The sequence below is a fragment of the Alexandromys fortis genome, unplaced genomic scaffold (genome assembly GCF_014885135.2).
Source record: "Alexandromys fortis isolate MF-2015 unplaced genomic scaffold, M_Fortis_MF-2015_v1.1 scaffold_20, whole genome shotgun sequence".
Taxonomy (NCBI): Eukaryota; Metazoa; Chordata; class Mammalia; order Rodentia; family Cricetidae; genus Alexandromys; species Alexandromys fortis.
The window spans coordinates 10,624,465-10,637,352 of record NW_026067903.1 but is presented as its reverse complement, the minus strand read 5'-3'; the positions used below and the strand labels follow the sequence as shown (position 1 = coordinate 10,637,352).

The 12,888-nt window shown below is 38.0% G+C and overlaps 1 protein-coding gene across 6 annotated transcripts in view; it reads right to left on the bottom strand.

The window, feature by feature from the left end:
• The window catches only part of Phf3 (PHD finger protein 3), a 73,911-nt gene that overhangs the window by 20,324 nt on the left and 40,699 nt on the right, over positions 1–12,888 (bottom strand). For all 6 annotated transcript variants that reach the window (XM_050134514.1, XM_050134515.1, XM_050134517.1 and 3 more), the window contains 2 exons: positions 9,465–9,774; positions 6,299–6,482 (listed from right to left, as the gene is read on the bottom strand). In XM_050134514.1, coding sequence (XP_049990471.1) covers positions 6,299–6,482; positions 9,465–9,774 — 494 coding nt within the window. The remainder of the gene's footprint in view (positions 1–6,298; positions 6,483–9,464; positions 9,775–12,888) is intronic.

Genomic DNA, 12,888 nt, shown 5'->3' with positions numbered 1-12,888 from the left:
AGAATCTCTTGCTTGTAACTTAGCCATTGCATAAATTTCCCTATCCAACTCTCTCCAACCTCTGATGACTTCCAGCTGACAAAACTGCCCATCTACTCTCAGCCTTTATAAAATCAGCATTTCAGACTCTACATATAATAAAAAGTAGACTTGCCACATGCCGTTAATTCCAGCACTCGGGAGGCAGAGGCAGATGGATCTCTATTGAGGACAGCTTGGTCTACAGAGTGAGTTCCAGGACAATCAAGGATACCCAGAAATCCCGTGAGGAAAAAACAAAAGAAAAGAAAAAAAGAGTAGACTTCAACTCTATGTATATAATGCATCAGCTGGCAGACACTTTGACAGTACCATTTCCCTTCAGTCCTTCCCATAATAGCCATTCCTAAAAGAGATAAACTGATATCCTACTATAGTTCTGATTTGTACTTCCTAGATGATTAACGATATTTTTCACATATCTACTATTCTGAAAACCACTTAATTCTAACATTTTTATTACCTTCATAACCCCATTTCCAATAAAAATTAAATTAAACAGTACATCACCACTGCTCCTTGTATGCTTAGCACGTACTCTCCTGCTGGGCAATGCCCTCATCTACTGATCCTATCTTCCCAGGAACTCTGCTACCCCATTTGAGACATTTCATTCTTTCCCTTCTCTTAACAAAACACTCCCTTATCTTCCAGTTTTATTTGCTTATTTCACATTTTATTGAGAAACAGACTCTCAGCTACTACGTACATCAGTCTGTCTTCTCTTACTGCACCCAATATTCTCTACTATTGATTGAACATCCCTAAACTGAAATATTTTTGAAAACAGGATACTCAAAAAGCTTCAGATTTGAAGCCAGAGGAGTAAGACAAAAGAACTAAATAAAAGACATCTAAACAGGAAAAGGGGAGGTCAAATTATTTCTCTTGCAGGAGACATGATGTCATATATATGAAATACTCCATAAAGTAACACAAACAACAACAAACTCAGTAATTTTAAGAATATATATCAATAACAAAATTACTGAGAAATAGAAAATTAACTTCACTGCTAACAGCCATAACAAAATAAAATACCTGGGAATAAATTTACCTAAGTCAAATTTTAAAACCATGATAAAAGAAATTAAAATACAGAGAAAGTTATTCCTTGTTACAAGCTGAAAAATACCATTAAAATGTTCATTCTAGGGTTGGAGAGATGGCTTAGTGGGTAAGAGCACTTATTGCTCTTCCAGAGATCCTGAGTTCACAATCACATGGTGGCTCACACCACCTGTAATGAGACCTGGTGCCCTCTTCTGGCACACAGGGACACATGCAGGCAGAACACTGCATACATAATAAATCTTTTTGTTTGTTTGTTTGTTTGTTTTTGTTTTTCGAGACAGGTTTTCCCTGTGGTTTTGGTTCCTGTCCTGGAACTCTGTAGACCAGGCTGGTCTCGAACTCACAGAGATCCGCCTGCCTCTGCCTCCTGAGTGCTGGGATTAAAGGCATGCGCCACCATCGCCCGGTAAATCTTTTTTAAAAAGTTCGTGTAGACTTCTTCAGTGGGTATACCCATCATGGTCTTGACCTCTTTGCTCATATTCTCACTCCTCCCACACTTCAACTGGACTTTGGGAGCTCAGCCCAGTGCTTGGCTGCAGGTCTCTGCCTAGTTTCTATCAGTTGCTGGATAAAGGTTCTATGGTGGTATTTAAGATATTCATCAATCTGACTACAAGGCAATGCCAGTTCAGGCACACTCTCCTCTATTGCTTAGAGTCTTAGCTGGGGTCATCCTTGTGGATTCCTGGGAATTTTTTCTAGAGCCAGGTTTCTAGAGCCCATAATGGCTCCCTAAATCAAGATATTTCTTTCCTTGCTCTCATCTCTGTCCTTCCTCCATCTCAACTATGCCGTTCCCCAAGTTCTCCTCGCCCCTCCTTCTCCCTTCCTCTTCCCCTTCTACCCTCCCTTCTCCCCCTACCCTATGTTCTCAATTTTGTCAGGTGATCTTGTCTATTTTGACTTTCCAGGAGGATCTATATATGTTTTTCTTAGGGTTCACCTTGTTACTTAGCTTCTTCTCTAGGCTCAATATCCTTTGTTTATAGCTAGTATCCACTTATGAGTGAGCTAATGGGAGCTCACCAACACCAGCCGGACTGGGAAGATATAAGCATAGGACCAAACTAGTCCCTCTGAATGTGGTTGTCAGTTGCATGGCTGGGGCAGACTGAGGGGTCATGGGTAGTGGCACCAGGATTTATCCTTACTGCTTGTACTGGCTTTTTGGGAACCTATTCTCTTTGGATGGATATCTTGCTCAGCATAGATATAGTAGGGAGGGCCTCGGACCTTCCTTAAAGCAACATGCCCTATCCTCTCTGAGGAGTGGATACGGGGTGGGGTGTGGGGGTTAAGTGGAGGGAATTGGAGGAGGGGAGGGAGTGGAAACTTATAATGAAAAAAGGTAGTTTCTTTTTTTTTTTTAAAGTTTATTCTATCCAAAGCAATCTATGGTCAATGTAATTCCTATCAAAACAGCAAAGACATTCTTTCTCACCACAAAAATAGGAAAGACACTTCTAAAATTTTTAGTGAATGACAAAAGATTTTACACAGTCCTGAGCTGAAAAGCTAAAATCATTACAATATTTATGAGTCTAAACAGCACACTACTGGCATTTTAAAAAAAATGCAGAGAGCAATATAACAAAACAGAACACAGAATAAGTCACCATATTTGCAAACAAACAACTAATTTTCAACAAGGGATCAAGAACTTAATTAGAAAACAAAAGTATGCCAGTATCTCAAGTACAATTCCTTAACCTGACAGCCACCTCTACCTACCACTACATTCCTGCTCCTACGAGTTACTGTAATGAATCCCTCTGGTTTCTCCATCATATACTGACATAATTATGCTACAATTGTTTCTATCTGACTGCTCTCTAAAAGCATTTTTGTCAAGGTCATCAGTGACCTACTTTGCTAAGAGGTTTGTTTAATATTATATTTCAGCTGCTGAGATACCCAGGCAGCACCTGACAGTTTATCATTTCCCTTCTAGCTTTGCAGCACCATAGTACACTTCTCCCCATCTCAAAGGCCTCCACCTCTCAAATTACCCTTGCTGGATTTTTTCATATTCCCGGGTTGTTGTTTTTTTAAAAAAAAAAAAAAAAAGCTGGATATTTTACAGGCTCTGCTTCTACCTTGCTGTGGAATATTCCTTTACACTGTGTGAATATATGTTGCTGTGAGTGGTTTAATAAACAAGCTGACTGGCCAATAGCTGAACAGAATGAGGTTAGGTAGGAGTCAGACTAGGAGAATGTTGGAAGAAGGGCAGAGTCTGAAGTCTCCCATCAGAAGCAGAGGGAGCAGGAGATGGAAATGTGCCATGCTAATAGATACCACCACATGGCAGGATGTAATACCAAATACGGGTTAACTTAAAATGTTAAGAGCTAGTTAGTAATAAGCTTGAGCTACTGGTTGAGCATTTATAATTAATATAAGCCTCAGTATGTTTATTTGAGAGCAGCTGCAGGACAAAAAAACTCTGCCTACAAATGGTGCCCAAATATTCGGGGAGAATTTCTACATAAAACCTGAAAAGCATTTTTTAAAAAAGTTCTAAATGCAGAGAAACAGAGATAAATGCAGCTTCTAGTCTCACAGTCTCATGCCAGGCACAGTACAGAGACATCGCCAACAGTTGCTGCGAGATGGAGCCAGCTGCCAACTGCCATGAGCTAAGCAGCATACCGGTTCCCAAAGTCTCTCAAAAGGGCCACCAGGGGCTTCTCCCAGCAGCTGCCTAAAAAGTTGCCAGTGCAAGGTCCTCCAGAATGCTGCAGGTTTGGAGCTTTGCTCATGCAGACAGAAAGGGATTACAGATACACAGTAAAGGCAGATTCAGATGGAAAAAGCCTCTAAATGGGTTATAATGTGTTTAAAAATGTACAAAGGCTTGAGAGAGAAGAGAAAGAGTATATAACACATTAAATTAAAAACTACAGTATTAAAATAATGAAGTCTTTAAAAAGGAAGTAATATTTTAAAAAGCCATGTAAAGAAAGAACACAGAGTCTGAATACTGTATATTACTGTGTTGTCTTTGAATTTTCTGACTGCTGAGGAAGAAGCAATGGTTGGTAAGGGACACTGGGTTAAAGCTGATTAAACCAACCTATATATTTTCAAAATATCTTGACTTCAAATGTCTTGACTTCAAATGTTAGGTATGTTTCTTTGGAGGAGAGGTTATGCTTTTATTTCCATAGAAATTGAGAAGCTCTGGATTCATTCTTGGCTAAAGAAAATCTGGTTTGATGGAGAAAGAACCCCTGAAAATCCAGGCTACAAACATAAAGAAATAAACCTAAAAGAACTATAAGATATATGATTACATATTTTACTGCTCAAACACATAACAAAAAATTCATTTTTGGCTGACTTATGTACAATACACAGTATATACTTGTCTTGTGAGGATCTGACTTTGCAAACTCCATTTTAAAGAAGAGGCTTCATCTTAAGCCATAAAATAAGCTGGGGATGAGCAGATCTCAGCTCCAGAAATGTGCTATGACAGCAGAAATCTGAACAGATACCCTAAAAAATGGTCAATTAGGAATATAGGGAGCAGGATCATAAAATTTAATGAGGGCTAGATGTTCCTAGGAGGCATCCTGTCCTTGAAGATACCTTGTCAGTAATTTATGGCTCTTTGTTAGGTTTTTGCCCAAAAACTGGCAAATGGTTTCAGAAACTACCTTATCCTATGTCCTTCTTACCTAATCCCAAGACGACAGGACGTGAACTCCCTGACTACAGCGTTTCCCCTTTAAAAGTTCTATGCTCCCAGGGCTCCCTGCCACACTTTCTCCTCCCACCCCATGCTGGGGTGCTGGAAAGGTGTTGGTCCAAACTTAAGCTTGAATATTATTAAAAAAAACCCTCATATTAATTTGCATCAGAAATCCGGCTCCATGAATTCATTGGGGACAAGAAATTTGAGCATAACAGTATTAATGCAGATGTATATGTAATAAGTCTGAGTTACTGGTCAAGCATTTATAATTAATGTAAGTCTCAGCATGTTTACTTGAGAGCGGCTGTGGGATGGGAAAACCCTGACGATACAACCTGTCCATTGTGGAAATTTCTACAGCTGTTTTTTATTAAATCTTTGATTTTAAATAATAGCTATGGATGAATGTGTTCCCAATTCATACAGTAGCTCTGGATATCTAATAAATGTTCAAAGTTATAATGATTAAAGCAGTAATTTTTAAATATTCCTTCAAGTCCTTTTCTTTCTCATCTCATTAAATGAAACTAAAATTCTATCCAATCATCCCCACTTCCTTCATCTGCCTATAACTAATCCCCTGTCAAGTTCTGTTGTTAACTTACTGTAAAAGTCATCTCAACTTGAACATGTTTACTATGTCTGCTGTACCTGTGCGACAAGCCACTCTCATCTCTTTTACAGGATGCTGCTATGAGTGTGCTCCTCCCTTCCTACCGGCCTGCAGACCCAAACTATTGGGTCATCTAGTACTCCCAAGCACAAAATCCAAAGGTTTCACACATAGCGAAAATAAACTGAACCATCTTCCATTATTTCCTTGAACCTGCCTTCTAGTACTAGCCTACTCCTAAGTCTACATATACTGCTCCTGACCTTGTATCTCTCCTTCAGTGTCTGATACTCTCCAAATTTCACAAGTTATCTCCCTCCTAAATCAGTCCCCCTGGCTCTCTCCCCCCAACTGGGACTCTGCATCTCATTTCCACACTTTTTCTTAAAGCTTCTGATACCGTTTTCTTACTTGTCAGTCTACTGTCTGTCTCCTTCCACTAATACTTAAAAGGCCAGGAAGATGGGGCTAAGGTCTTCTAGCTTCACTAGTATCCCCTAAATTTGGGGCAATGTTTTTCATTACAAACATAGTCAATTTATTTTTTATTTTATTTTCAAGACAGGGTTTCTCTGTGTAGCCCTGGCTCTCCTGCAAGTCACTGTAGACCACGCTGGCTTGGAACTCAAGAGATCCATCTGCCTCTCGAGTGCTAGGATGAAAGGCATGTGCCATCACCGCCTGGCAAAAATATTTTACTTTATTATCTATTTTTTAAGTACATTGGTATGAGAGTGTTAAATCCCCTAGAACTAAAGTTACAGATAGTTGTGAGCTGTCATTAAAATGTTCATTAAAAAAAAAGTCCATGATACACTAACCTATAAAATAAACTAAATATATGGTACATAATTCTTAGTAGTCATTACCTGATTTTGATGCTTTTTCTACTGTGCAAGTAACAGTTGTAGATTCTTTGTGTATTTTTTCACTTTTTTCATCTGATGATCTCCGAGGTAAAACTGGTTGTCCCAACTTCCGAAGAGGAGCTAGCTGCCATTTTTTAATTTCATTATCTCTACTGTCAGATGAAGATTTTCCCTCACCAGCCTCCTGGAAAATGGGATTTATTTCATTAAAATGAAAACTACCACATAAGAGAAACCTCAATAATATATAAGTGAAAGAAACTAAATCTAACACACAAGCTGTAGCAAGGAAACAATTTTCAGTCATCAAACATCTAACTGTCTTAAGACACACAAAAATAAACTGAATAAAAAATGAATAGTTCGCTAGGCAGGGGTGGCGCACGCCTTTAATTCCAGCACTTGAGAGGCAAAGGCAGGCACATCTCAGTGAGTTCGAGGCCAGCCTGGTCTACAAAGTTCCAGAACAATCAGAACTGTTACATAGAGAAACCGTGTCTCAAAAAACCAAAAAAACAAAAAAAAATCATTCTTTCATTCAAAATCTATTTGTTAAGCACCTACTTTGCACAAAACACATAACATCCTATAAAGGAGGAAAAAACAGATCAGGTGGTAAGGTCCTCAGTTGGCTGTAAAATGAAGGCAGTGATTGTGGAGTATGCAGACACTGAGCATCTGCATTTGTCAGTACTTCTAAAGAATCAGTTCACACTATGTCAATAAACCATTTTTACTCCCTGGGTACCATCAGTGTCCTTGCTACTTGGTTCCTAAATTGAAACCTACAAATAATTACTAGTGAAAAAAGGCTTCTCAGATAAATTACATTATACTAATCTTGAAAAACAGGGAGAATAACCATGTACAGATAAATAAAATACCAAATGTGGAAACATGATGTTTTCTTTAATGTAGGAATCCTCAAATTTTTTACTTATGCTTTGCCGTGTATGTAAGTGCACCACATGCATGCACCATGCCTGTGGAGGCTTGAAGAGATGTCAGAGCCCACAGCTCTGGAGCTGCAGACACTGAGCCACCATGTGGACACTAGGAATTATACCTGGCTCCTCTACCAAGACAGCCAGTGCTCTTAATTGCTGAGCCATCTCCCAAGCCCCAGTAACATGTTTTACTGTCACAGGTCTGGTAATAACATTCCTAGCACACAACAAAAATACAACAAATAGTTCAACACAGAAATCTGGTGATGTGAAAAGCAGACACTGTAAATTACCAGACTGATCCGAAGATTCAAGAGTTCACCATCAGCCAGGTGTGGCAGAACATGTCTTTAATAACAGTACTTGGGAACAGAGGCAGGCAGATCTGTGAGTTTGAGGCCAGCCTGATTTACAAGTTCTAGGACAGCCAGGACTACATAGAGATTAAAAAAAATTAAAACAAAAAGGGTGAACAAAGAATAGAGTTTACCATCAAAAAGAAAACCGAGCAAAGACAGGCAGAAGGCAGCACACATTTATAAATTCAGACCAACTTCTAGAATTTCTGAAAACATTAACAATGTTAATGTTCTATAACGTCTTTTCAAGTAAGAAAGGCAAAAAGACAATATAGTAAGATATATTTCCAGATAGACAAGAAACTGTACACAAAATTTAACAACCAACAGTTGTTGAATAACAATAACATGTGGGCTGGAGAGATGGCTCAGTAGTTAAGAGCACTGCCTGCTCTTCCAAAGGTCCTGGGTTCAATTCCCAGAACCACATGGTGGCTTACAACCATCTGTAATGAGATCTGGTGCCCTCTTCTGGCCTGCAGGCAGAGTACTGAGAATACTGTATACATAATAAATAAATCTTTATAAAACAACAACAACAACAAAAAATAACATATAGAAGTTTTCAGAGAACATACTGTAAAACACTAATATAGCACTCAGCCATATTGTCAATTAACTTTATGTTAAACAAGAAAATCTAACTCTCCAAACATCCTGTCAGACAGAAATGCTAAATGTCAAAAAGACTTGACAAAATGGAAATCAACCAAGATTAGACAAAAAAAAAGGAGTGTGTGACAGAGCTGAGTCAGTAAACTATGGAGAAGGCCATCACAAGGCCCAGGCTCTGGTGAAATATCTTCCCTGCACAGTAGAAAGCCTGGCTGTGCTCGGGAACTGCAGAGTTCGATGCCAGCTCAACTGCAGACCTTTCTAACAGAGCTGTGCTCCCTCACCATCCTTTGAAAACAGAAGCTGCAGCTTCTCCCCAAGCAATGTGTGGCTTACTAACAGATCTGAATGGCTAGACCAAAGGCTTCCAGTGCTTCCTTCAGCTTCTAAAAGTAAGTGTTTTCTTTGTCTTTTAGACGACATTTGCTTATTCATATACACTTATTGCCACTACATTTTTTTCCTCATCAGGATTCTACTATAAATCAGGAATAAGAAAAATCACTGGTAATGAAAGAAAAGTTGGATAGAACAATACACCCTTTATATTTTTCTTCTTTTGAATATATATTTTAGAATTTGTTTAAAAAATACTTCTAGAAGGCGGTTTAAAATGTCAGATCAGGGCCGGGTGATGGTGGTGCATGCCTTTAATTCCAGCACCCAGAAGGCAGAGACATGTGACTATGTGTGAGTTCAAGACCAGCCTGATCTACAGAGCTTGTTCCTGGACAGCCAGAGCTGTTACACAGAGAACCCCCCCTCCCCGCCTCAAAATAAATACATAAATAGATACATAAATAAATGATAAAAAAGATCAGGGAAAATAAACCTTTAGAAGTCTACAGCTTAACAGCAGAAGTCGGAAGAGTGACTTCCAAGCAAATGAGATCAAAGATTACATTTTTTTTAATTCTTAAAGAAAATACAAAATGGTTTACCTAAAAAAAAAAAAAATCAGTATTTAGATTGAAAAGTTGTTTCAAAAACTCTGTAAACATACTTAGTCATACAGTCACATAAACACTGTAGAACAAAAAATCAAATATAAAACTACAGCTTAGCACAAAAAAAGCTGAAAATGCCGAAGTCCCTACTTTTCAGCAAAATTGCCCCCCAAAAAAACTCAGTCTTATGAAAAAATAAGGATGTACACTGTAATAAGCACGAAAGAGAAGTTTTTGAAACTCATTTCGGTCCATATAAAGCTTCTGAAATAATCAATGTACTTTTTGGAAAGCTTACCCGTTTTAAAATTTTGACCTTGTGCTTTACATTATCATTCATGTACTTGCTTTTATCATTCGCTACCATGTGCTTCGATGACCCGAGCTTTTCACACTCCATGGTTTTCTCTTCACTGTGGGCTTCAAATGTAGTTTGGTCTTCCAAAATATCTGTGTCTAATATGTCAGTCTTTTTGTCTTCTTCAGCACAACATCTTACACAAACATATTCTTTGTCTTCCTCTCCCATTTGTTGTGCTTGGGAAAGACTTAACCCAACACAGTCACCATGAAACCAGTCATCACATCTCCCACAGCCAACCATAAACCTGTGGGGAGCAGAAAAGTAATTTATTAAAAACAATATTCAAGTGAAAACAGTATTTACCTACTGCTCCTACTTTCCATGTATGCAATAGTTCAACATGAAGCAAGTTCTGAAGGAATATCCCATGAAAATATAACTTTTAAATCAGGAGAGTTTCCTCTCTAGAACGGATAGAAGACACTAAGGGATGATAGAAACTAGCACACAAGTCGGTTTCGGGTGAAAACTAATCTCCCATAGTACAAAAACACCATAAAACCAAGCAAAAACAGAAACAGTGAGCAGGGCAAGGTGTGAGATCTTATCCTCAATCCACCCTAGAAATGATATCATACAGAAAACTGGGGATTTGACTAAAAAAAAATGTTTAAAAAGTAAAAAAACCATAGAAGAAAGTCTCTTTCATTCTTACTAGCCAGTATGTAACCTCAATCATTCTTCATTCTGGTCCAAAGTGTCAAACTGATTCAGCTGAAGAAATCTGTTTACTTTTGGGAATGAATCTTAGTCAATGCCCATGTGTTTGAGGTTATCACCTCATTTCCCAAAAACAATACTCTTATCTTAACATAGATGCATTCACATTTAGGTTTTATTTCAAATGTGGAAATTTTTTTCCTTTATTGCATTCTACCTTGACTACTCATGAATCAGTGGTCAAGTCCAGTGTGAAGTTTTAATTTAAAAAAATTGTCATTCACCTAAAGATGTGATATTTAATTTTTTAAATTTATTTTTTGTTTTTTTGAGACAGGGTTTCTCTGTGCAGCTTTGGAGCCTGTCTTGACATTCGCTCTGTAGACCAGGCTGGCCTCAAACTCAGAGATCCACCTGCCTCTGCCTCCAAGTTCTGGGATTAAAGATGTGTGCCACCACCGCTGCCAGGTCATTCACCTAAAGAATATTTGCAACTACTTAGGAACAAAGTGGCAAATCAAACATGACCACATAAGCAGCAATATTATCAGCACACTTGGATATTCAGATTTCATCCCTTTTCCTCTTTCACTCTGGCAATCCATGGTATCTGAAAGACTTAGGGATAGCCTTTTATCATGTTAGCACTCTGTGGCACCACCAAACACGCCCTACTCCTTTTAAAGTATGTGTGGTCTAACAGATGGAATGCTTAAAATTAGCCTAGGTGAAGTGACCCAACTCTAAAAACACCCAAGTTCCTATTTTCATGTTGGAAATAACAAAATTCGGACATTTAGGCGGTGTTTTAAAAGTGGTATCAAATCCATCCATTCGTCTACAGTAGCTTTTCATTCTTTTTATCCTGTGTGCATTTCTGTCTGCCCAACTACTGCTGCTAAGTCTTAAGGAAACTAGTGCAAGTGGCCACTTATCCTCAATGGTTATGTCTGCGCCAGTGCTGTCAGCCTTCACTTTCCCCATGATGCTCTTGGTTTGAAACATAAGGATAAAAATGTTCTGGCTTGGTGGGAGCCTAGCCAGTTTGGACGTTCACCTTCCTAGACATGGATGGAGGGGGGAGGACTTTGGACTTTCCACAGGGCAGGGAACCCTGACTGCTCTTAGGACTGGAGAGGGAAGGGGAGAGGAGAGGGAGGAGGGAGAGGGAAATGGGAGGCTGAGAGGAGGTGGAAATTTTTTTTTCAATAAAAAATAAATAATTAAAAAAAAGAAAAACTAAAAAATACCTTTCTTCACAAGATGAGAGAGCATTTAAACAAGGTAACATTTGTAAGTTTCTGTTTGAGATTTTTGATGATTTTGTGATGTTTCAAATGATGTAGCTCTTCCACAGGGTAGGGATTTTGAAGAATTCTTTAATTTTTAATACCTTAATGTTCTTTCCTTACTCCATACGAAGTACACACATTGCTATTTCCTGAAACCAACTGTCTAATATAAACAGCTTTGAGATTCTCAAAGAAAACTGGTGGTCACTTCTCTTCTACAACTACAGCTGCATTGACTTCAAGGCAAGTCTGCAATGGTTTCATCTTAAATGTCAGATTACACAACACAGTAAAGTGACACATAGCCAGGCCATCTCACTGACCTATGATCATAAAATTTATCAAATTATGTCATCATAACTGATTTCAAGTTTACTTTGGAAATGCCTACACTCAAATGTTGACATATTTTGAAACAAATCTCATGTCATCTAAAGATGTGATCTTAGATTTGCTTTTTAAAAACAATGCATTAAAATAAAAAAAATTCTACAAAAACAAACAAACAAAATGGTAAAAAACTCCCAGCCACCATCTGGGGTTGTGGAGGGTGGGAGAAATCTAATATAGTCAATTACAACTATTAACACCAATTTCTAAAGCCAAAACTTCTAAATACCATGAACTTAAAAAAAAAAAAAAAACTTTCTGTAAAGACAGGACATAAACAGGAAATGGGAGAGAAGAGGGTTAGAGATGGATGGACGAGGGACCTTTCCTTCTTTCTGGCTATCATGCTGCTTTAAAGACACAAGGACAAGGGGGCAGAGTTAGGAAGCAGAGCCCAGAATCTGTAGCAGTGAAGCAATAAACAACTATTATTCCATTTCTTGTCCTATCCTTGAATTTCTGAATAACAAGAGAAGTTTCTTTATGGAAAATAGTAAGTTTCTGTGTAAAAATAAATTCCATGTAGAGCTTCTAAATCAGTTAACTCAGGTAAATCAGTATGAATTAGTAAGTGGAAAAATGCAGCAATACTCATTGTCTTTTCTTACTATATGTTCACATACAGACAGAAGACAAAAATTAGTTACTGAAAAATAATAGAAAGCAACTATTTCTAATTTTGATTCTTTTTGGTATGAGCCAGAAAAAAAATTCTCGGAAAACTTCAGTTGTTAAAGTAAACTATAGAATTAATTCCAAAAATATCTGCAGTCACAACAACAAATAAAAAGTGGTGGGGTCACAAATTAACACTGAAGGTGTTACAGGTTCTATTAGTTCTACTAGGTCTATAGGTAATAGAAGTGACAGCCCAGAACGTACTACGTACACACTCACTCTTCTAAACTGAAGATTCTATTTCACATAAACATTAAATCTCCTTAATAGTAAACCTAGTGCGAAGAAAAATAGTCTACAAAACTAAAAATAAGAAAACCAAAATTACTTATTCTAAT